General features: G+C 38.8%; 1 protein-coding gene across 6 annotated transcripts in view; it reads left to right on the top strand.

Moving 5' to 3' along the window:
• Nucleotides 1-26,148, top strand: part of Usp32 (Ubiquitin specific protease 32) — a 74,669-nt gene that overhangs the window by 41,824 nt on the left and 6,697 nt on the right. The window contains exons 5-25 of one of the 6 annotated variants that reach the window (XM_076127737.1): nt 1,756-2,069; nt 2,409-2,589; nt 9,049-9,243; nt 9,846-9,997; nt 10,376-10,516; nt 10,822-10,906; nt 12,453-12,586; nt 12,968-13,161; nt 15,071-15,191; nt 16,669-16,794; nt 17,057-17,266; nt 17,570-17,759; nt 18,228-18,342; nt 18,801-18,964; nt 19,424-19,518; nt 22,017-22,303; nt 22,643-22,846; nt 23,817-23,962; nt 24,156-24,295; nt 24,863-25,000; nt 25,900-26,085. In XM_076127737.1, the coding sequence (XP_075983852.1) occupies nt 1,756-2,069; nt 2,409-2,589; nt 9,049-9,243; nt 9,846-9,997; nt 10,376-10,516; nt 10,822-10,906; nt 12,453-12,586; nt 12,968-13,161; nt 15,071-15,191; nt 16,669-16,794; nt 17,057-17,266; nt 17,570-17,759; nt 18,228-18,342; nt 18,801-18,964; nt 19,424-19,518; nt 22,017-22,303; nt 22,643-22,846; nt 23,817-23,962; nt 24,156-24,295; nt 24,863-25,000; nt 25,900-26,085 (3,518 nt within the window). Of the gene's footprint in view, nt 1-1,755; nt 2,070-2,408; nt 2,590-9,048; nt 9,244-9,845; nt 9,998-10,375; nt 10,517-10,821; nt 10,907-12,452; nt 12,587-12,967; nt 13,162-15,070; nt 15,192-16,668; nt 16,795-17,056; nt 17,267-17,569; nt 17,760-18,227; nt 18,343-18,800; nt 18,965-19,423; nt 19,519-22,016; nt 22,304-22,642; nt 22,847-23,816; nt 23,963-24,155; nt 24,296-24,859; nt 25,001-25,899; nt 26,086-26,148 lie in introns of all 6 variants that reach the window. The other 5 variants (XM_076127736.1, XM_076127740.1, XM_076127739.1 and 2 more) reach the window with 5 other exon arrangements.

The following is a 26,148-nucleotide window of genomic DNA, read 5'->3' as shown; positions in this document are numbered from 1 at the left end:
AATGATCGCTAAATATGACTATCAGCAGATAGTCTTATCGCACGTGATAAGAGTACACAAATAGATATTTATCAGAAGAAAGTTCTATACGCTTGATTGGGAATTGTGTCAAATAATTTGTTTAGATAATGAAGTGTTATTGATATGCTAAGTAGGAACGTAGACGAAATGAAATAAATTTCAATTTGTTTAGCGTTTTGATTGTTTTTATGGTAGCAATTGATTTGATGTCGTTAGAAATGTAGAGCATATCTTAACGATTCAGGGCGCCTACATAGTTCAAGAAAAACAAACTTTAATTTCCAAGCTTCTTTTGGATGAAATTTAAGTCTCCTAAACCTACTTTAATTCGCGAAAGTTCAAAACCAACAATTTATTTGGACACATGATAGTTATTGAACATCAAAATTGTAATGAAACTTCGGATTAACGATACATAACAGAAAACTACTCATAAAGTTATCAGGTTTCTGACAGCAGTTTATCATCAAACGACTGACATCAGACTCTTAATGCTTTTACTTCAAAAAGAAAAACATACAAAAAGGGTCATCGCACTGGCTACCAGAATGTTGGAGAAATTTCTGTTTTATCAATTGCAAAAGATAACAAAGTAAAAAGAAAATAAATCTTATCAATTGATTATCAGATTTGATCGCTATGACCGAGTCACCTAAACAACAATCAAGCTGAACAGTTTCTTTGAACGAGCTTATCTCAGTAACTGCCAGATGGATTTCAAAATCCTTGCTCCTTGCTTTTGCTTCTAGACACAGCTATAACGAAGTCTATAGACAATTAAAAATACGTTAGGACTCCATTAAAGATCCAAGACCATGGATTCAAAAAAATATTGTTTTCTTGTTCGTATAATGAAGTTTGCAATACCAATACTTTTAAAATCGTGTAAAGTATGCTGTGATGGTTCGCTCACGTGCAGAAGGAGCGAAGGGAAATCGACAAATGGAATTACTGTGCGGATGTAAATGTGATTGCTAGGAGGGGACGCCCTTAGTCAAGGGCGTGTAAATTGTGTTAGAAGGTTAGGTGTGTACTGCAGAGTATGGGAAGATATACTTAGGTAGGGAATTCACTAGGAGAAAAATATTTATGTTTACAATACAATGTACTATACTCAAGCCGTCACAAACGTGCGAACTACGTCATAATCAAAATAATCATAGGAATGTGGCAATGTATAAGAGCGAGCGAGAGACTCCGATATAGCTCCGATATGGCCCGAGTATAGCTCTTGTCGCTCGCAGAGGAAAGCGAATGTATCTTGGAGTAAGTAGACTATGGTACTTTGCAGTTGAAACTATTTCCCTACGAAAAATTACGTCATTGCAATTCCTGTTTTTGGTCGTCATGTAACAAGACTAACAAATACATAATAATATACTAAATGCGTGTATGGTAACAATCATTTGATGTTGTAATAAATCTCGATTTAAATCGGTCTAAATAAGTATGATTAGCGTGATTAGTATGTTTGATGAAGACCTAAAATCGTACTAAGATGCTGTGCTAACGTTGGACAGACTTTGTACCTTGCACTTGTTTACTTCAGAAAAATTGTATTTTAAACCGTCACAAATATTGAAAGTAAACGTTTTTATTGCTGTACCTAATAGTGTCAATAATAATTTGCAACTAAATATTACGAGGACTTAATTTATCCACACCTCGTTTCGTCAGTGTAGCTCATATTATTATTTTTCTATGATATCACCTTATTCTTAAATTTTGTTACAGTCTGCTTCAAAATCTTTGACCTGGACAGAGATGGAGTCCTCAACAAGAAGGAGCTGATCGACATGGTCGGGATCCTCTGTACCGTTGCCAACGAAAGCTTGAAGAACCAGAGCTCCAGGGCGTCGACCCCATCAGACAGCAATGATTCTGAAAGTACAGAGAAAGGGTTCGACCCTGAAGTGATCTTAGTCAATTTGAGAGAGAAGCTGGTGACTGTTCCTAAGAATGGAAGGAAACCAGTGTTTCAACTAGGTCCTAATGGTGATAAAGAAGATAAGGATAAGGAGATTGTTGTGATGAAGGAAGTTACCCCGGTGAGTATGATGAGTTTTGTGTCTCACTTATCTGACCCTGATAGCTGTTCAGTAAGGCTCAACATTGCTCTCTTTAACTTCTGGGCTAGAAAATAAAGTCAATATGAGCCGTTACTGTCCCATGTCTTCAATCTAAACTGGAGACATTTAGCTACAATTTACACAGTTTTAAATTGCGTTTTCATAGTTACTAATATCTTTTTTGAGCACAAGAGTGCAGCTCTATGATTATAAGTTTTTTTGACCTGATGACAAATGGGAATCCACAATCGTTAAACTCCCCTCTACCTATAACACTCAACCCTCTACAATAATTGAAGATACACTACGACATTCCAGCAGGACTCAGAGAACGAGGGTCTCATAGCCAACGACATGGCGCTCACGCTAGAAGACTTCCTCATCTGGAGTGTGGAGAGTGCTGAGGCACTGGTCACGCCCTTCCTGGACTTGGTGTTCGAAGTGTGCCACATTGTGCTCGGGCTGAGGCCGCAGTGTAAACACCAGGAGAGAGATATCGGTGAGTTTTATAAGAATAAAATTTAAACATTTACGAAGGCAGAATTTCCATTAGAGATATGCGAAGTATTCGGACAGTTGGCGAAGAAAATCTACGCCAAGAGCCAAGCTGTGTTCATCACTTCAATATCCTTACTTTTTAGTAGAATTTCTACTCGCGTACCTCCTCCTCGTTATATCCTCTTAATAAAATGCAGTCTTCATTTTAGTGTTTTTACAAACACGCACCTCACGGAGACAACATAGTGACACGTAATAATTTGTATATTTTATATTATATTAGCTCTAGATGAGATCTGAGACATTCTGACAAACTAGAGCTCAGACCAGACCTAGACAGGCAAATAGGAGACCGTTGTAATTATGACACACGCGCTTACAAGTTTATACTTATTTTTCATTAGAACGTTTATATGAAAGTAATTTGTCGTTTAGTTAAAGTATCCTTATCCAAAGTTAACAATGATTGCATATTCAGTTCAGATAGAACTTTTACAATACAATCTCGATATCAAATGATAATACATCGTTCTCGATCCGTGTCAAGTGTACAACATTGATATACATAGATAACATTGTTTGTACTCGCTTGTTTTTACTGCTACACCGCTACGCAATGGAGAGCTAATAATAGATACACTCCACTTATGTAATTGTTTTATTATTGTCTTAGTGGGTGGCGTCTGGGCTGTTTAACTTGATTGTAAATAAGAGTATTTATGCGGTAGGCCTATTTGCGTATGTATACTTTCGTAGTTCGTGCACGTAGACGTGCGTGTAATGATGCGTATGTAAAAATTGAATTAAAATTACATATTGTTTGGTTGAGATTTTTTACAAGTCTTCTTAATAAGTATTTGTCATAATATTATTGCTTTGGCTATGACGTAAAAAGATAAGGTACATAGTTTGTTTACATAGAAATTAGAAACCAAAACATCTTTCATTATGATTTCTGAACTTAAAACATCTGTATTACGCCCTCGGTTAGCTAAATATTCTTGAAGATAGCTAAAAAACAATTTTTGTAACTACTATTTCGGTAATATCGCGCGAATTCAAAGCAAACTAATTGCACAATCAAATTCAATATTCGTTAACAATCAGTACAAGTGCAAACATAATTAATTATGTTATCTAAACAATTCATTATCAAAGTGTCGATGCTACTAATACGTGTTTCCCACTAAATGTGAGTGCTGCACTCAAATATATCAATTTATTACTGACTCACACTTGAGATTTATCTACTACTTGTGTAGTTATTGTTTGTGGATCTGCTACTGAGTTCTTGTTTAATATTAAATTTGCAAACAATTTTGCGTATACACGGAAACTAAATGTTAAAACTGTTTTTTTTCTAGTAGACCTATAATATATTATTCTACCTTATTCTGCGAGGAGACCTTTGCCTAGCAGTGGGACGTAAAGGTTTTTTTAAGACAACTTCTGCACTTAGAATTGCTCTTGTGTTGCGTGGACTTTTACAAACATAGAATCAACGGACACCAAGTACAACCAGATGCCAGATCGCCACGCCACTACCATTGCGTCGGGAGATCGTGGTTTTGATTCCCACATGAAACAATTATTTGTGCGATCCAGAAATAGTTGTTTCAGATCTGGTTGTACTTTGTGTCCGTTGTTAGTATGTTTGTAAAAGTCCAATTTGTAATTTAATGATCATCTAACTAATTCTTCAGCTTTACCTCAAAATGCTATCCTTGTGTCAAAGTTATCAAGTTCAAGTTCAAAAATCAAGATTACTCATATAAATTAGTGTTTTTCAAACGGGACCTTGTTTTTGTATAATATTGTAACAGTTTTTAGAATTTCCTCTTGACATTGACGTCAGTGTATATTATTTGCATGTGTAGTGTGGCGGCCGAACGGAAGTTGTTATGTAAAATGTTTGCAAGTTTACCGTAACTGTGTCAAATGTACACGGTTTATAAGTAGTGTAGTTTTTATTGTTAGACATGTGACTAATATTAGAAATTCGACAGTCTGTTGCACTCTCACCATAACTGAACCTTAACCATTAGCTGATATTAATAATATAAAGCATATAAGTTTGGGTATTTAAACTGTCTATCTTTTTGGTTTGATCAAGCCTCTGAATTGTATTTTTTCTACCCAACTTTTCAAAGACGGTGTAGAGGCGATAAAAATACTAGAGTTGAAAATTAAGGGTCTTTTGGGAAGGTTCAATGCAGTCTTTAAAATATAGAAGACGCTTGATAGTGGATTCCTTGAACTGAATGTAAATTTTAAAGTATCAAATCGTATTCTTTAACGTAACTTCGAGTTGACTTAATCCTGGTTCGATTTATTCAGCACCATTTAACGAGCAAGCTCGGTGCCGTACGAACATATACAAATCAGTCAATGTGACTTGATAGAAATGGCACTTACGGGAAGGAACAGTGAAGCTAATTCTAAATCTCGCAAAGATTATGCTTTAAGAACAAATTTTCGAATCTTTCTTCTACAAAATGTGTAGTTTTCCTTTATTTATTTATTGATAGCGGCACTCCAATTCAGTCAGTTTTCCTTTCTTGTAATTTCGCCTTACAATCAACAAAGCAATATAATTCAATTGTTTATTGTATTGCATAACATTATTGGAGTGATAGATAAGCGAGTTATTGTCATGTGTTTGTGTTAATTACGGCGCTTCGTGCTTAAGTGGGTTACTCGCACGATACATACACGATGTACACACGTGTCTGTACCTTTGTTTGTTTGTGTTTATATATGATAGGTGGTTAATTTTATTAGAGTATAATTTGGTGGGCGACGACCTAAAATAATATGATTGTTGTTATTGATATGTATCTGGGCTGTAGTTATAATTGAATATTGGCGTTTATATTTCGTTGCTCCAATAGAGCAATGTTTAGTGCGGACATTCTATAGATGGATAGCCGTTATATAGCTAAATAGCGGCAGTCCCATTCAGCCAGACATTTAGCCAAGACATTCAGTAGGGTACTAGGTAGTACTTCAAGGGCATGTTTCAGTGATTGTCTTCATATTCAGTGCTCCGGATGGCACGTTAGTCAGTAGTTATGAAGCCAAGACAGACCTTCAGACGGCTAAAACTCTACAAGCATATACAAAATATAGAAAGATTCGATCTAGTTAATGTATTACTGAAACCGTACTGAAAGTAGTACCTATAGTACGTTAATTAGTCCTCAACAAATTGAATGGCAAGTGTTCAATGTTGTAACATTATTATTAAACTTCCGCACCTAACGTATCGGCGCAATTAATCGGTTGATGCACCCGTCACAGCGATCCATTCATTGCACATATAAAAGTTTCATTCATAAACCTAGTATGTCTTTAATGGAACGACTTTGAACAGAGGTTTATCCAGAAAGACGTTTTAAAGGCTCCTCCACAAGATTTACGGCATTCAAGACTTGAGAATAAAGATAATCGTGAGTTGACTTTAGGAGATGATTGTCATTGCTTTGATATAGTCATTCGAGCTGGCTACTAATCTTATTTGATGAAACTAGCTTTGCCCGCGACTTCGACCGCGTGGTTTGTGACTTAAGACGCTTAATTTTCATACGAGCTTTCATCCCCTTGGGAGGTAAAATTGGTCAAAATCCGTTCTTAGCGGATGTTAGAGGTCATAACATCTACCTGCTTGCCAATTTTCAGCCCGATCCGTCCAGGGGTTTGAGCTGCACTTTATAGATCACTATGTCAGTCAGTCACTTTTGTATATATTTAGATTGACTGTTGCCAAAAATTGCACATTTAGCTACAAATCGTTTAGCTACTAGGAAACTATTTTTTTCTCGTAGAAATAGTTATAAAAGCATTCGATCTATATTCAGTGCCATTAAGTTATTCCATACAATGGACCGGGGCGACTATATACACCATGCGTAAATCTTCAGATTAAAAAAAAAACAAAGTCCGATTCATTCCTTGCTTATGTCCACGGCAACGAACAACGACTTTATCTGACAACGGTTTATTCAGTACATATAGAGGTCAAGTTCAACGGATAAAGGACACGGATGATTCTTATATTGATACTGAGGACTTATGTGAATGATTTAGGAATGTGTTGTGAACGTATGTGATTCCTATCAATCTTTGTACGAATGCTAAGGGTTTTTGCTTGTGTTACATACCTTGATTGTGTGTAGTTATTTGTTGAGATGCTGTTTAATTTGTTTTTTGATAATAAATCTACTAAAATAAATTGATGGAGTATGTGCGAATAAGATGGTCAAAGTCAAAGTCAAAGTCAAAGTCAAATATTCTTTATTTCATAAACTTTAACAAGTATTTGAAATCGTCAAAATATTTTTTATCTACCACCGTTTCGGAAAAGCTGTTGCTCGTGAGAAGAAACGGCAAGAAACTCACGGCTTGCTCTTTTTAAATGTCAATATTTCCAAATTAATAACAATGTCATAATAATGAAATATAACAAATTAATAACAATGTCATAATAAATTAATAACAATGTCATAATATCAAATTGTAATACATTATTTTGAAATAGACTTGGTAGAAGCAGCACAGTCCCAAGCTTTGTTATCATCTAAATAATCTTTAATAGTATAATATCCCTTACGACATAAATTACTTTTAACTAATAACTTAAATTTATTGAGACTTAAATTTTGAATTTCACTCGGGATTTTATTGTAGAATCGCACACACTGACCTCTGAAGGATTTATTTATTTTTTGGAGCCTAGTGGCTGGGATAACAAGTTTGTCTTTATTGCGTGTATTTAAGTTGTGCATGTCACTCTTTTTTTTAAAAAGAGCGATATTTTTATGTACATAAATTAAATTTTCATAAATATATTGACTTGCCACTGTCATTATATTTATTTCCTTGAATTTTTCCCTTAGTGAATGTCTACTTCCTAAGTTATAAATTGCACGAATAGCCCTTTTCTGCAGCACAAAGATGGTTTGGGTGTCGGCAGCATTACCCCAGAGTAGAATTCCATAAGACATGACACTATGGAAGTAACTGAAGTAGACTAACCTAGCTGTTTCAATGTCAGTAAGTTGACGAATTTTTCTGACCGCGTAGGCTGCAGAACTAAGTCTATTCGCCAATTGTGATATATGTGGTCCCCACTGTAACTTACAATCTATTGTAATGCCTAAGAATTTAGCACTATCCACAAGGTCCAACACATCTTCCTTCATCTTTACTGCTGTTTTCACTGGTTTGACATTAGGTGTTACAAATTTTATACATTTAGTTTTTTGCTCGTTTAAAAGCAAATTGTTAACATCAAACCAGTGTACCACCTTTGAGATAGCAATGTTCACGTCGTCAAGAGTGGTTTGTTGTCGTTTAAGTTTAAACAATAATGAAGTGTCATCTGCGAACAGTACTATCTCGTGACTATCCTTAACAAGATGTGGTAAATCATTAATATAAACTAGAAACAAAAAAGGACCGAGTATTGAGCCTTGAGGCACCCCCATTTTAACCGCAGATCCCGCAGATCGCTTACCGTTAACCTCGACCCTCTGAATCCTATTATCCAAATACGAGATAAGAAGATTCAGTGCCGAATGTTGTATACCGTACGGTCGTTTCGCCGCTATCGTTTTGCCGGATGAATTCCATTTAGAACCAAACCAACGTTGTTTAACTTAGTAATACTGTCTTAGATTTTGGTTTTGTTCTATGTCTTTTAAAGCTCTTTATATGCTAGACGCTATGAGCTCGAGTAGAAATAACGTGAAAGAACACATAATCAATTTTTGCATATCCTTATTATGTTCGTTCTTTATTGATATCATACGAGTCTTACAGTCTAGCGTGCACGTAAAACTACGTGCACACACGTGCACGTTGCACGCATACTAATCATTTACCAGGCTCTAGAATATAAAACTAGTCGTCATATTTCTTTGCCTTTATAAATATGAATAATTCATACACCATTTCGTTATGAGACCTAAATATCCTTAGATATGAGTTACGTTGATATTTAAAGTAGTAGTCGGGTCACGAGTATGTCCTACGTGCTTCGACTTGTACGTGTCATAGATATATTCATTATTTTGTCTATTAGGCATAGGAATGTTCACTACTTTTTTCGTTTGTCTGAGAGATTATTAAATTTTGTATTGTACTCATACTCTTGGTTTAGTTAGGTTTGAAGTTTGCATTAGCCAATTGAGAATTGATAGCTATGTATTTCTTGATAAACTTCTTATAGAACTTCAAGGAAAGCGGAGGTTTTTGTCTTTGAAAGATGTCGGAATTGTTTATATTACACAAATTATTACATAGGTGCTTATAAAAAATCACTAATTTTTCCTTCACTTACACTACAAAAGTAGTTAGTCTACTTTCAGATTGAATTTTCCACATCCCGTTAGGCAAAGATTTACTCCCCATAAATATTGTTTAACCATATTCAATCAATAATATTTTTTTTCCCTTCCAGTTCTCGGTTGGCTGCGACGTGAAGTCCAGCGCGGGTACTCAGTGGGTCAGTTCTGGTACCTCATCGCGTCGGAGTGGTGGGGCAGCTGGCTCGCGTACACGGCAGGGGGCAGCACTGACGCTTGTTGTCGGACACCGCCTCGACACATCGACGAGGCTATTGTCTGCGATGAGAGTTTCACTACTAATTCTACAGGTTCGTAGTAAAATTAAAATAGCAAAAGTGCTAAAGTCTTGTGTATATTTCGATTACGATCTAGTGTCGAAGGCAGTGGGGAAGGCGTGTTGATTGTCTAGAAGTATAAAAGACTGACCAAGATGCTTACTCGAACTGTATAGCATAGCCATCACGAGTGGTATAGAAACAAACTTAGTATACTCCATTCTGTGATGGGCTAGATAATTCTACCTTTATAAGTTACACGTAGACGCTGCTATACTCAGGCCGTATCAAACATGCGAACTACGTCATAATCAAAAGAATCATAGGAATGTGACAATGTATAAGTACAAGCGAGAGACATACTTCGATAAAATGTCATGACTTAGATAGATTTAGCGGCAGTTTATTTATTCAATAGCGTTAAAACTGATACAAAAAAAGCTATTGAATAGAAAAACTACCGCTAATTGTACTCAGAAACTGGGGTTTAGTCCACACGTTTGAAATGGCCCGAGTATAAAAAATTTAGCAGTATAACCGAAATGTATACTGTCTAGCTTTTTCGAGTTTTACATTCAGGAGATTACCGTTATTAGTTTTAGCTATTGATACTAATATCACTGTTTGTGTTTCAGAGTCCATGGGCTCACTACTATGGCGTGCGGAGACGGCATCAGTGGGCAGTGCAGGCAGCAGCAGCGGTGTCAGTTCTGCGGCTGCAGCTCGACCTCACCGACATCCTGGACCAATTGACAATAAGAAGTTATTAGCACCTGACTTGTTAAAGGTATGATACTATTATTACTGCCTTGCAATATACGTTATTAATAAAGGTTTTGTCATTTTCAAAGTAGGTAATAAAGTTTGACAAAGACAACACTAAGATAATATCTTATCTTAGTAATCTAGTATATTGCAAGTTACTGTGTAAGAGCCTGTATATACGTGCACAAAGGTGCACGCACGCACGTCAAAATAATATGAGATCATTTAGGTATGGTCCGAAGTAGGATTATCGAATAGCGTTTAAACGGTCTTTTAATCACAGCCTGGAAACATGTAACGTGCCCAGTACATGGTTGAAAGTCTTTCGCTAGAGACGTTAGGGTAAAATATATATATATATATATATACGAGATATTATGAGTAAACGTTTTTATTTCAGGTGCGAACGCTAACGGGTGAGGGTGGTCACCTCCGTCGTGACGTGACGCTCGCTCAGCACAGAGACTTCGAGCTAGTCCCCGACGCGCTGTGGAGAGCACTCGCTGCCTGGTACGGAGCACCCGCTCCTTTACCTAGACAGGTATAGCACTATTATCTTAATTATATTACAAATGCGAAAGGTTATATGGATAGATGTACTGTGATTAGTAACCTAGATTAGCACATGGTTTTTTTTAAATTCGGAGAATGTTTCCATGCGGGTGAAGTCGCGGGCAGAGGCCGATATTTATGTATTTATTTGACTCCGTCCTGTTCACTTGTGCCGACAAGACCAGTGTAGCTCGGTCGGAATGTCGAATAATGAAAGTGTATCTTAATTTTTTAGAATTTGTTTTAGTCAGAAATACTTTTCTGAGATAGTTTAACTCTTTTTTTTTGTTACAGGTGATTCGGCCGCCCAACTCGGACGTCGAACTAGAACTGTATCCATTACATCTGAAATTGTTACGACATGTACCCAACACACAGAGTAAGTACTCAATCTATTACTATAACATACATGCATACCATTACGCCTGAAAAAAGACTCACGTTTCACCTTAGAGCTTATTGATATATACAGGGCACTTTACTTAATATTCTAAGTTATTATTAAGGAATATTCAAATCTAAATTAGGACCCATATTACTTTGCCGGACCCAGGAATCTAACCTGAAACCTCAGAACAGTAGTCGCATACACTACCAATTGCGTCATTGAGGCAGTAATTTATAATTAAAACTACAAAATAAATATCGCTATGAAATTCTTTTCCTTTTATATAAACGCAGTGTTTTTCCTCTTTCGATAATTTTGTAGTGATATTGTAGTAAGTAGTTACATGTTTATTTCATTCAGTTAGTTATTTAATGTCCTCATGTTAATAGCGCAACATGATAAAATAATAGTTTTATAATTAAGTTTCAGTGTACTATCGCCATTGAAATCGCATTTTTGAGCTTGTTCTATAATTTATTATTAGGTGATCAGAACATTTTTTGTTGTGTTTTTGGTAAGTTCAATGCTGATAGTAGTATATTGTAATTATCTGTGGCGCTCGGAGCAAGTTGCTGTCATCTATCGGTCGATAAACTTTCGATCGGCGATGGGTGACCGCATAGTGGAACTTGAGCTGTCTTTGCTTCGGAGGGCTTAAAATGTCGATCTCAGTGGTTATCACTTATAGTCCGCTCAAAGAATACTCCAAAAGCGGGTGTAGAGTGCGTGAGAGGGATCCTAAGAAATTTCTTCAGAAATTGGTTCAGGATGCTTAGAGAATAAACTTTGCTTTCGCTTAACTTCAGAACTAAATGACCTACAGACTTGAAATTTTGGATTTTAATTATGTGGTTATCGCTTACTAGACAACTAAATTTTCAGCGTTCTGGTCTTATCCAGACGTTCTGAAATATGAGCCTGAAAATGCAGCGAAATATTTTCAGCGTGCCTCTATTTGAGAACCTCTGGATAAGACCAGAACGGTGAAAATTTAGTTATCCAGTAAGCAATAACCACATAATTGTAATCCAAAATTTCAAATCTGTAGGTCATTTAGTTTCGAAATTAAGCGAAAGCAAACTTTCGCATTTATGACACTTACTCATGATCTGAAAAACATTAATTTTAACTATTTCGGAGCGTGATGCTCGAAAACTGATGAGAATTTCGATAAAGTGTGTATAACAAAAGTTGTAGACAATTTTATCATCTTTCATTATGTAGAAGACACTTTTTCTCTACGATGAACCGTTTTAAAGATATTAGTGAAAAACTAAAAAATGGGAACTTTAACCCCCTCCCCCCACTCCGGCGCCCCCCCTAGAGGCGGGGATTTTTAGTATGTTTATTCACTAAGCATCCTGAACCAATTTCTGTAGAAATTTCTTAGGATCCCTCTCACGCACTCTACACTTGCTTTTTTGAGCGGACTATTAAGATGCGTCTTTAACATAGCTGCCGATAGGCTATGTTAAAGGCCTTCAAGCGGCTTGAAAGACTTGCACTAAGGTGTACGTGTGTGTGTGTGTGTGTGCAGGGGCCCTGGCGCTGGGCGGGGGCGGGGGCGCGGGCGCGTCGCTGTACAGCAGCGTGCCGCTGGCGCCGCCCGCCGCGCCCGACCGCCAGCTCGCCTACACCGCCGCCTTCTCGCGCCTCGCCACCGTCAAGCAGGTAACGTGCACGTGCGCGTGCGTGCACACGTACACGCGCTACGAACTGTACCCAATAGTCAGTAGATCTACACCACATTGATTGCGTGCAGTTGGAACTCTTAAGACGTGTTTTGATGTGGACGATTTTTTACACGCTCCAAGATTGTATATTGTAGCGATTGATATTGGAATACATGATTCTGGAATTATGAGATGTCAAATCCCTTATCAAAAAATAATTACCTGGCTTTTCGGAAACATAGGCTTCTTAAAACAATTGCAGAGTTTTACATTATGATATATATTTTGTTAAAAAACACACTTATATCACACACGCACTCGATTATAAGTACTTTTTTCTCTCATATAACAACTTTAATGGCTTATCATACTTCTCTAGGTATGCGAGTTCCTCTGCGCGGCTCTAGGCCTGGCCCGCGAGGACATGCGCCTGTGGTCAGTGGGCAGCACCACAGTACTGTTGGACGACGAGAGACCCACGTTACATGAACTGAGGCTGGACGAGCGAGCGAGACTGTTGTTGGAGCTCAGGAACCCTGATCTGACGTGGCCGGAGGAGATTGGCGCGCTTAGGTACGTACACACTACTTCTTATGACTTACTTCTGAACTAGACAGTAATGTATCGACTATTACTTAGATAGTGATTGTTGGATTGTAATAATTTGTCTTAAGTGTTAGGTTTAAGTCGCTTAGAGCAAAATCAATGAAATGAGGTAGATTTAACGAATGCTTATTGGCATTACAATCTCTTAGGAAAGCAGCATAAAAAACGTTTTCGTAAGATTATTTTCTTTTATAACATTAATTAAAGTTTTGCATTTTACATCGGTCTTTGTTAATACTCTTGCTTAATTATTAACCTTTTCACCGCCAGAGTAATATTGAAAATCGGTGTTCCCCACGCCAAGCAATAAATTCCTTCGTTTATACCTACAAAATAATAGTCACGGGAAAAGTGTATATCGATAAAACTTCGATTAATTTTACGTGTTCTTATATTATGAGTAAAAATTGCATAAAAGTACCACAAAATTTTATTGAATTTCTCCCATGTGTCAACTTTACACTACTCAGTACTCATTACCCAAAAATAACAATGATATACACGAACAATTTGCATAAAAAAAGTACTTAATTCAAATATTTTATTCAAAAAGTCACAGCACTAATCCCAGTTGTGACGACACCTTTTGACGTTAAGAAACGCCACTGGCGTGGTCAGCGCTGCGATTTCAAATTTTGCCGCCTTATATTAGAGATGTACCAGTGTGGCAAGTCGGAGTGAAGTATAATATATCGTTACGTTTAATCATTCATCTGAATACGTTAAATTATAATCAATACTCAATTTTGCACAATTGTTTCGTACTCGTATAAAAACGCATCAATATCTGTTGCGTAGTTTTAAAGATTTAAGCATACAAATATACTATGTAGTGATAACATATTTCTAATATTGAATAACGACAAAAGTAGTAACTATACCTAAAAGGTACAATAAACATAGATAGTACGTATTGGCATGATAACTGTGTTTTTTTGTTAGTCCTACAACATTAATAATACCTTTATTGTTTGTTTAATGTATTCAAACAATAACTTACCTCTAAATCGTCACTCCTTAAAGATTCTGCTTCAGAATATGTAACATCATCTTCTACACCTTCTAACACTCTCAACAGCTCTTCTGTCGTCATTTGACTTGAAGACATTTTTGTGGCGCAGATGGTGTACGAAAAATTTATTATACACAAGAATTTATGTACCTATTATTAATAACGTATTGCAACAACACTACGAGTGTCCAGCAGCGCGGGTGACGTCAGAGCGCGCCGTCTGATTCCGTCAGTGGCGTACGAAGCACTGTAAGGGATTCCGCTAATAGAGATGCGCGAGAGTTGCCACAAAATGATCGATTTGCACTTATTTAGTCATGAGTTTATCACTAGATATGGTAGTTTTATTACATATTTAGGTTTGTATTGAATCTAATTTAAAACATATCAGACAAAAAATTTTTTTTTCAGAAAGGAGTGAAGTATTTCAATTTGTTTTCGAAATATTGCATAAAGTGTTTAGATTGTAGTCCTTTTCCTTGCACATCACTAGTTGACGCGTCTTCACGTCTGTGGCGTGGATTTGCGGGCTAAATTTATACATTTTGCATGATGATTTACTTTGTTTTTTTTTTCAGGTACAACTGTCTAATTATTATATGTCTTTGTGTAATAATGTAATAAATATGTTTAGGTAATAATAACAGGAGAAAGAAAACACTTGAAACGTATTGTTGTATGTTTATTTTGAACTATAAAAAAGTGATATTTTTGACGTGCTATCACGTCGATGGCGTCGTGAGCGATTTTCAATTTTACGTCTCTTAACGTCCGTGGCGGTGAAAAGGTTAATAATTCATTTGGGTTGCAATGTACTTTGATTTTCATTAATGAGCTTAATGTTTCGTTATGTTTGTTGCACAGTATGGGCAGTGGTAACCGCGCGACAGAGCGGCGAGAAACACTCATAGCTCCTAACTTGCCCGGCGCTACTGGTCTACATAATTTAGGCAATACGTGCTTCATGAACGCAGCTTTACAATCGGTAAGTAGTATTATAACACCTATTTGATTTATTGGTCTGACATACAGATTTTTTTATTATTCTTAGGCTGAACAAAAGGGTTCTTCTGATTTTGATATTCTTCCAGACGAAGAAAAACTTTATAGCTATTTTTCTTTTACGCATTGATTCTTAGGCACTTGTCCCACCAACAGCGAGTAAACGATTAACTATCGACCATTTTCTCGCTCAAGAAACGTGCAATAGATATAACATTCCGTGTAAATATAAGAGATGCATATGTTACTGTAAAAGCCCGAACTGTGGTAAATCCTAAGATTTTCCGGTAAAACCTAAGATTTACCAACTCTCAATGGTAAAAGTCCGAACAAGCCAGAGTTTAAAAACTATGTTACGATATATAAAAAAATCCTCCTTCATAACTATGTTTATAACTATTTCACGGTATAATTATATACTGTGACATAGTTATAAAGAAGGAGTTTTGGGCAAAGCGACAGGGGTAGGTTAGGTTAGAAGGCTAAGGAGCGAGCGAAGCGAAGCTCCCACCTTAGCCGCCGTGGTTATTTTTTTTTAACCACCCAGAAGGAGGAGCCCCGCGAAGCGGGGCTCCGGCAACATCCCGACATCATCAAGTGAATATAGGTAAAAGTTCGAAATAAAATAATTGTTCGGACTTTTACCATTGCGAGTTGGTAAATCTTAGGTTATACGGGAAAATCTTAGTATTTACCACCGTTCGGGCTTTTACAGTAACACATATACAAATAGTTGATCGCTGACTGTTTACACTGCCGGCGACGACTCGCTTTACTAGTTTTGTTGCTAAGCGACAAGCTGTCAAAAATGGATTCGCCCAACGATTAGAACCATGGAAGGTATAAAAATAACTGGAAGAATCACTAAGAAAAATATATGAAATAAATTCATACTTTACTGCTCGTTAATAGAGTTTACTTTTGTTTAGTTTTAATGTCTGTTCGAGAAACGATCTCGAGCGAGACTAAATTTTAAGGTCCCTCTCTAACAGTTGCCACTGTATAATATTTGTAACTTATGGTGGTAATTTTAAGATTATTACTGAATTTAAATTCGGTAATTGTTGTTTCATTAAACAGAATTTTGGTATAAAAACAATCAAAAGTAGTTTATACATTATTTATTGCTCTTGATGCACACTAAGGATAGTTTATATGTTGAAAATGTTATAATTCGTAGTGATCCTTCCAGTTAGTACTAATTCTTCCATGATTAGAACACACGCCCAAAGAGCAACCAGCTGTCATTAAACAACTACGCACTCGCTCCCCGCGGCACGCCAAGTCGTTACTCGTTCATCGTCGGCGGTGGGACAAGTGCCTTACCGGGATTGATGGTAGTGTGTGTGTTGAAAAAAAAAATGATACGATGTTAATTAAGGTTAAGGTTAGGTAATACTTTGACGACATGATGACAAGATTCTGATTAAATAAGTTCTCATGTGTGTTTTTATTCATAGGTGTGGAACACGGGTCCTTTGACGCGGTATTTCAACTCAGGCATGCATTTGTATGAAGTGAACACGACCAACCCACTGGGTACGAAGGGAGTGTTGGCTTTGAGATACGGAGAGCTGTGTAAAGAGGTAAGTCAAGTCATGAAATTATAGGTATATGTGATTATTAATGACTATGTGTTTGTAATATGTAATGATCTTCTCTCACATACCAGCTTTGTAGTCTCGTCTTTGTTGCCGCTGAGGTCTCACTTTGACGTTTAATATCTCGGTTGTTTTTGAAGATAGGAAAAAAATAAAAACACATTTTTGTTTCAGAAGTTATCTTCTGTTTAGATATGTTAACAAAAGAGTCAATGTGGAACGATTTTTTAATTATTATTTCGCTTAGGTGTGGTCGTGTCGCGCGCGCTCGGTGGCCCCCCTACGGGTGCGCGGCTGCGTGTCGCGCTGGGCGCGGGCCCTGGCGGGCGGGGGGCAGCATGATGCCCAGGAGCTGCTGGCGTGGCTGCTGGACGCGCTGCACGAGGACCTCAACCGCGCCGCCGCCGTGCCGCGGCCCCCGGCGCACCACCACGACTCCGACGGACGACCCGACCAGGTGCGCGAATACTGTACTTAACTCAATTAGGCATGGTATAACTCCCTACGGCGCATCCTGGAAGCAGCTAGGATCGGTAACGCAGAACCTAGGCTGGCTGACCAGTCCTCTCATCACAATAGTACTTTCAAACACTAGCGAAGTATCCAACCTCCTCCCCAGATATCGACGACTCGCCACAATCACAGTTAAGTATAAGATAAGTAAAAATACTCTAAAATCAATGTCAACAATAACAAAACTAACAATCTTTCATCAAAACCGATTCATAAGATACGGATAATGTATAATTGTGTTGCACAGGTGGTGGCAGCAGAGGCGTGGGAGCAGCACACGGCCCGCAACCGGTCCATCATGACGGACCTGTTCTACGGGCAGCTCAAGTCCAAGGTGCGCTGCGACACGTGCGCGCGCGAGTCCGTGCGCTTCGACGCCTTCAACATGCTCAGCCTGCCGCTGCCCATGGAGTCCTATGTGTGCTGCGAACTCAGAGGTAACTGACCACTTACCTCACTATGGCAACAATTTCTTGGTACTGTCAACTGTCAAAAATTATGGTTTGAAAATCAGAACTCCTAAGGCTTGCTACACACATATTCTGTTGGGCATTAATCAGCTTATCCAGGCGGCAAAATAGAATATGTGTAAATGAACCCGATCGACACAAGCCCAACAATGTGAGTCGAGTCGGTTTTGTTGTGTGATAAATATTGACGGACCGGATATGTGTAGTAAGCTGTACATACTCTCCAACTGTACAAAGGAACGTTTTTTTGTATGTATAATTTAATTTTCGTGCAAAAATTTTGGAAATGTGCTATATTGTACCCACCACGCTTTTGTTCCTCACGCATTTGCCTAACAGAAACGTCAAGATAATTTCTCGAATAAGATTTCCTCACGACAAGAAATCCCTAAGCCTTTACACAAAATAACCATATCATTGTGTATATTATTGTAGTGATGCTGTTGGACGGCTCCGTGCCGATCAAGTACGGCGTGCGCGTGAACTCGGAGGGCACGTACCTCGACCTCAAGAAAAAACTCTCTGAACTGTGCGGACTGACGCCTGAAGCGTGAGTATTACGACTACTGTCGCAAATCGTAGCCCTGTATTTAAAGTATCGCGTACTATTGAAGCTATTACCGTAATAGTGAACATTGAGTTTTGAATGAGACCAAATTATAATAGGACTATATTCTTTTGTTTTTCTACTTTTTCGTCTTTGTATGAATAGTTACCTTAAAGGCTTTATTTACGGCATAACGTTTTATCTATCTAAAAAAAGCCTGCACGCCCACCGGTCTTACAGGCTGGGTTAACCTGCCTCGTTAAAACTCTAAGATCAAGGCAAAGTTGTCATTCCAAAACTATCACGCTTCGTGTATAATAGAATACGGGAATTAACGCGAACACGCATTTTACCTTAAAGTGCCTAACGTTTCGGCGCAGGTTGCACTCGCCGTGGTCGCGGGGTGACTGGAGCAGCGATGATATTATCACGTTTCGTTTCTGACCAGTGTTCTTTTCCAGGATGTTGATAGTGGAGCTCTCGGGGGCGACGATCGGGCGCGTGTTCGACGACGGCGCGAAGATCTCGGCCGCGTCGGCGCTGGAGCTGTACGCCTACGAGCTGCCGCGCGACGACTGCGACTCCGACGACAGCGACACGGACGACCCGCCCAGAGACACCAACGGTAATGTAGCTTGTACACGCTAGGTAACGTGGCGCCCGAGTGACGTCACTTACTGAAGTGATGTGAAACGGTGTAACTAACGTGTGTTTAAAGCAAACAATCAATCAGCCTAGCCTTTCTTCCGCATTGTGTTTAAGGAAAACATACCTATTTAAATCTTTCGTTTAGCATATTATTCTTAAACATTTTCAAGGGTAAGTTTATAGTCGTTTGACGGTATCGTATTGCATGTGATCTTCCACTTCTGCTAGCTGTTTCAGCGTATGACACGCAAATTCACTTGGCCTAGATCACATTTTAACTAGTTAAAACGTGTTAGTCGTGTTAGGTATAAACGGAAACATCTGTCGTTTACGAATCACAAAGTACTATGTACATGTGCCTCTTTAAAGTTATCTTACACAAGTGTAAAATGCCTAGCCTGAGGTACAAGTATCTAAAGCAGCGGTAACATTGCAGGGTGGTGCACGGAGGCGGCGCAATGGTCGGAGGTGAGTGTGGGGCGCGGCGGCAATACTTCCTCACTCTGCATGCCAGCACTCTTCTGCTTCAAGGTTAGCGTAGCGCACACACACACTACACACACCCCACGCACATAACACACGTGCACGTGTTCGCACGTGTACGTATATACGTGCTGCTTTCTGATTGCATTAGTTAAACTGTTGAGTTTTTATTGTTGGCGTGCGCTGCTGAAGTAGTTTTTGAACTTAAAATGAATTGCCGAATACCCAATATTAAGTGCTCCAACACTAAAAACATACTTTCGATGTAATTTATTTCACTTGACGTTTTCAAACTTTTTTTTACTTACCTGATAGGAATTTGGTGGTGTTTCACATTTTTTTTTACTATAGCAAAATCGATAATAGATATTAATCACTTAGTTTAGTTCCATTTAAAAAAAAAAAAACAAAAATGGGGGAACTGAGTAGTTGTAAAAAAATACTGCTTTATGAACCGCAAAAAACAGTATTATATACTTAAATCAGAAAGTAGCACACACACAAATACACTACACACGTTCATAGCAATTGTATATTGTCCGTCTATGTTAATATAAATACGTTTTCTATTGCAACTAACATCAATAATAACTCATTATATGAATAAACTAATCTATACTTAATATTATAAAGCTGAAGAGTTTGTTTGTTTGTTTGTTTGTTTGTTTGTTTGAACGCGCTAATCTCAGGAACTACTGGTCCGATTTGAAAAATTCTTACAGTGTTTGATAGCCCATTTATCGAGGAAGGCTATAGGCTATATAACATCACGCTACGGTCATTAGGAGCGGAGTAGCAACGAAAATTGTTACAAAAACGGGGAAAATTTTGACCCATTCTCTTAGGTGACGCAAGCGAAGTTGCGCGGGTCAGCTAGTATTTTATATTAATAAAGCAAAGAAAACGTATTTATAAGCCCACCAGGTGATGGCATGTAAGTGAAAGTAAAAAGAATTATAACATTTGATGACGTCATAACGTACTATGACGTCACGATTCAGTTTGACGAAAAAAAAGTTGTTAAGATATAAATAATTGTTAAAATAAACTTTGAGAGTGGGTAATGGGTTCGATTCCCTTTGTAAATAAATGGTTAAACATTTTCTGTAAATAAATATTTTTTAATACAGTCCAACAGATGGCACTAGCTTTGCAAAAATCTAATTTATTTAAATAAGTAGGTGTTACACCTTTTTGGGTTCAGGCGTTTTGTAAATAAGACTAACTATGTTTTGTATATATATGTCTGTATGTTTGTGTCCGTGTTGTCGCAGAAACTACGTAATGTCTGAACGTTGAAGGTAATTCATAGAGGATCATTAGAACGCACTGTCGCCATGTTTTTTTTATTATAAAATCATTCATTGCATATATTTTGAAATTTTTACCTTTTAAAATAATAATTTCCGTGTTTTCTTTAGTAGACTAAATTGTTTGGAAAAGTAATTTTCTACATGCAAATTATTTTTTAAAATGGCAATCTTTAAAATATTTTTATTCTACCTTTAAAACACTATTCAATATTTTTTATCGAAATTTTATATTAAATGCAATTTAATTGTAGATTTACTTGAACGCATTTTCCAAAATACACTGATTTTAAATTTATTTTAATACATTAAAAAAAATCTATTGAACTAGTCGATATTTTTGTCATAAGCATATATAATTTTTTATTTTACCCAATTTTACTACAAACATGTCGATATTTTTCTCATATATTGTCATTCGTGTGCGTCCCTCATTCAAGTGTTATGTACGCTATATGTATAGTTTAAGACATCGCTAGCCGCTAGTTTATTGTAGTCTGTGTACATATGTATGTTTGGTTAATGGTAGTGGACACATTTGTGTATAAGGAATTATAATTTTGATACTTTTGCTGTGTAAAAAGATGATGGGTCTTAATTAAAATACTGCGGATTTTTTGTTGTTAGTTTTCAATCATGTTTAAAAGGTATATGAGTTCTCCCAAGACTTAGCTTTTGTTAAGTGGGGCAGACTATTTATTAACGTCTAAAACATAACGTAATACTATGCTTATAAATACCGACTTTGCTCGGCATTTATAAATATTAAAGTTGCACCCAATATGAACCAGGAAATGGATCACTGATCGCTTAGTGCTTCAAATATCTGCTGTAGATATTGGCTTTCAGAAACATGGTCCAAGGAGAGGACTTTCTAAAAAAGTATTCTGTATGTTATTCCATAAAAACTTATTTTTTGTCCCGGATAAGACCCGTCATCGCTGATGAGCAGTAAAAGCGAATAAAAAATCCAAATTGATCTCTTGTAAATATTAATTTAATGGGCCGGTTCTGTTGTACATAAAATAAATCCAATAAAACAACAAAAAATATACAGAAAATTTCTGATTTCAGACAGCACACCAGTCATTAAACATCATTTAATTGCCCAAATACATTTCATATAATTTGTATGAAATACTGTAAGTACGTCTATTCACGTGCCTTTCGCCACAGTGGCAAGGTAAAACGCAAGTCGTACCAAAGCACTACATGTTAACCAAACAACGATTTCAGCGATCGAGATCGGAAATTCTTATGTCGCAGAGTCCGCCGAACACGTTCTACAATCACGCGACGTTTGACGGCGATTACCGAAGTAACACGTTGCCTAAAGAGCTGAAAAAAGAAGTGAATGGCAGCAGTTCACCGACCTTAAGTGTGAAGTCTTTGAACTTGAAGCCGTCGAGCCCAAGGTTGCCCAAAGTCAAGTTTGGATCGTCTCCGTCCAATATGTGTAAGATGGATGCGCCCGCTGTTGTGCCGCCGACGGGCAAGTTGCAGTACTTGGTTGCGGTGCATAGGTGAGTCTTAGTTTATAGTGTCGCTGTTTAGATAACTTATTAGATATCACGGTCAATGTAGTGAAAATTTATTTATTCGAGTAGTTTCTTTAGCTACTTGTTATAAGTTTTTAGACATTTATAAACCCAGATGTGTACCTTTTTGCCTTGCCAAAGTTGTGGATGCAAACTAGGATTATTATTACAAATGTCTTGGAAAATTAGAAAATTTTTTGTAGTTTTAGCGATCACAAATTATTTTAACAATAACATTACTTTAACACAGTTCTATAAACAATACAATTTCTCAACAAAAATCCACAAATAACAAAATGACGAATGACTTGTCAACGACCCCAGGAAGCAGTGCAGATCAGACGCGTACTTCCTGCCGTGGCAGCGCAGTCGCTCGTCGCTGTTCGGCGTGCCCGTGCTGGTGGGCGTGCGCGGCGAGCGCTGCTCACTCAGCGGCCGCCAGCTGTACGCCCGGGTGTGGGCACAGGTGGCGCGCCTGCTCAGTGCGCGCCCGCCGCAGCACGACCAGCACAACCATGCTACTGACTGGTGAGTGGCCATTCATTGCATCCTCAGCATCGCCAGAGACGTCATTGAATCCAGCGCCGAGCAGACCACAGACCGCCCCGTCGCATTATTCTGTCACTCACTCGTCCGTTAGCTCTCGATGAGTCGACGATGTCATTTCCTTTTATTTATTTAATCTGTCTATTTAATCTTTATGTAATCCGGAAACTGTGCTCCAAAAACTTGTAACCAAAATTTTGCTCTGACATCGCGATCTTTGTACAGTTCAATAGATAAATCCCACAATGCAGGACGTAGACGCAACTCGGCAATCACACACTCGGTGTCAATATTTATGCGCGTCCCATTTAGCCGACGGCCGGGAACAGAGTGAGGACGCTCATAGCGTTCTAAAGCGCGTCAGTCGACCGACGTACGCGCGAGACCGACGCGCGCCATACGCGACGCGTAGCAACTCGCGCAACTTTTAGGCTGGTTTTCCTGTCACGCTGACGGTCGGCGCTGATGGGTCAATTTGTATGTAGTTACAGATAGCGTTTTTGAGTCGCGCTGACCGCTCAGCGCCGACAGCCGTCGGCGCTGAGCTATACGCGACCGTGCGCGCCGCGCGTCGGCGCCGCTGACTAGCAGGCGCCGACGCGTTTCAACACTCTGTGAGCGTTTTCGTTTCGCGCTGAACGCACGTCTCGACATTACAGTCATGGACGATCGTGGACAATCGTATTTGCGTCTGTACTTCACGGTGGTCAGCGCGATACGAAAACGATACAAGCTGACCGATCAGCGCTGACAAGCTACGCGTCGACCGTCAGCGCCGACCGTCGGCGTGATAGGAAAACCAGCCGTATACGTGTTATTACGTCCTTATTTTGTTGACACGTACAGTATAGGTGTACCTATTAGCGTTATAAGTGTCTATTTTCCCCTTTGGACTTTTTTTTGAAGTCTCAGAAAATATAGATGCATATTCTTATTTGTTGGTACATTGCAGCGACGACAGTCTGGGCTACGAGTTCCCGTTCCGAGTACGAGTAGTGCGGGCGGGCGGCGCGTGGTGCGCGCGCTGTCCGTGGCACGCGCTGTGTCGCGGCTGCACGCTGCCCTCCGACGACACGCCCATCTGCTTCGACGCGCCCGGTATGTGCCATTTTTTCTACTTTAACCCTTTTCTGACCCAAACAAGGGTCTCCTCCCAAACGAGGAAGAAGCAAAGAGAATTTTTTCCGTGTGGGAATCAAACCCTCGACATTCCAACGCACTGGTAGCGTGGCGACCACCTTAACTAAATGGACTATGTTGATGTTTAAATGTCATATTTGTTATCGTGTAGGCAAGCGTCGTCGCTACCGCAAGCGGTCGAGCGCGGCGCCGAGCGCCATCGACGTGGACGTGCCGGACTCCAGCTCGCCCATCGCCCGCGCCAAGCTCAACAGGCACGCCGCCGCACGACTCTCCGTCGATGTGGTTGAAGTACGTACAATCATTATTGAAAACTTTATTTTATGCAGTGTTTACGCTAAGAAAAATTAGAATCATGTCACATTATTATTTTTCGATTTAAAGTCTGAATGTTTTAGGTTTTACTTAGCAATAGATTAAGTATTAGGTCGGGGAAAAAGTCTTTTCGCATTATAGTATGTATGAACTTGTAATAAAATTTCTTTGGCTCCAAGAATCACAAATGAGTACACGGTTCATTGGGTTTCATTCAATGAGCTCGTGAGGTACCCAAATATCGAGCTTTTTTGTGTAAAGAAAAGATTTTATTACGAGTTCATACATAGTATAATGCGAAAAGACTTTTTCCTGTTATTAAATAAGTATGCAGGAAAACATGTTATTGATTTTAATGGTAATTTGCATTAGATATATAATATGACAATATAGGTACATAATAACATTTTTGTGCCACATATATCAAAAGTGCACATAAAATATTTTTCAGTGACAGTATCGGATTATTTAGTAAAAATTTGAAAGTTAAGTTGCTTTCGTTTTAAACTAAGCAATTTATTTCTAATTTGTTTTTATTAGCAGAGTGAAAGCGACTGTTGTACAGTGAACGGTGTGGAGTTGGGAGCGTTAATGTCGGCGGCGAGGCGCGGCAGTGTGATGTTAGCTATCGACTGGGACCCCACCGCGTTGCATCTACGCTACCAGTCTACTAGGGAAAAGGTAACTACAAAAATATTATTATGATTGAAATGAAATTTTAGAATCTTTGACTTTGAATTTTGATTGCCTCCGTGGCGCAGTGGTTTAGGTCGCCACGCCGATACCACTGCAACGGGAGGTCGTGGGTTCGATTCCCACACGGGACAATTATTTGTGCGATCCACAAATAATTGTTTCGGGTCTGGTTGTGCTTTGTGTCTGTTGTTTGTATGTTTGTAAAAGTCCCCGCGACACAAGAGCAATTCTTAGTGCGGGAGTTGTCTTTATAAAAAAAAAAAAAAAAAACAGTTATTTTTCATTAAGGGATGAAATGATGTATCTATTGGTAGCGTATTTAAGAGAATTGGTTAAAAATCTTTGTGATGTTATAGTTATCATCAGATGCTGTAAGCAATTTTTAGCGTTTAGATTCGTTTTAGAGTTCGAGAATGTCGGTTAGGTTGGTAAGTATTGTAATAACTTGTATGTAAAATAAAGGCAGATAAACATAATGGAGGTTATTTAGATGTCGCTGCTGCACTGTCCGTGCACGTGCACGTGGGAACGCGTGCATTGTTGACTGTACGACGCAGTATATCAAAAGCTTTGGATTACTCCGCAACGCACATAATATATTAATATTGTATAACCTTAATTAACCTTTAAGCTATTAGCCACTTTACACACACACTCTATCGCGCATGAGACAACAATCGAGCGTGAAAGAGCGTGCGTATAAAGGGTGTGCAAGGAGAAAGGAAAGAGCGAGCGCCGCGCTCACCAGTCCGCGCGTCGAGCGAAGAGCGCGCCGTCTTTCCCGTGCGTGATCCTATACGCTCCTAAGAACGCGCGATAGAGCCTGTGTAAAGGCGGCCAATGACTCTACAGACTGCCTATTTTATTTTCTAATATTTCATTAGTCGTGGGTGGAACACTGGTCGGTACGAGCGTGCCGGGCGGAGGCGGCTCGAGCCGTGGACCTGGCGTCGTGTCTCCGGGCCTTCACGTCGAGCGAGCGCCTGGAGCAGCGCTACCACTGCGCCGCGTGCCGCTCCGCGCAACCCGCCACTAAGAAGCTGCAGATTTGGCGTCTGCCGCCCATACTGGTAATAGAGCCAAAGGAATACAAGCGCAATACCTTGCGAAGCCGGGATAGGCTGCTAGGTTAC

Source organism: Anticarsia gemmatalis, chromosome 20 (assembly GCF_050436995.1).
Source record: "Anticarsia gemmatalis isolate Benzon Research Colony breed Stoneville strain chromosome 20, ilAntGemm2 primary, whole genome shotgun sequence".
NCBI classification, from domain to species: Eukaryota; Metazoa; Arthropoda; class Insecta; order Lepidoptera; family Erebidae; genus Anticarsia; species Anticarsia gemmatalis.
This window is presented reverse-complemented; position numbering and strand designations above follow the sequence as displayed.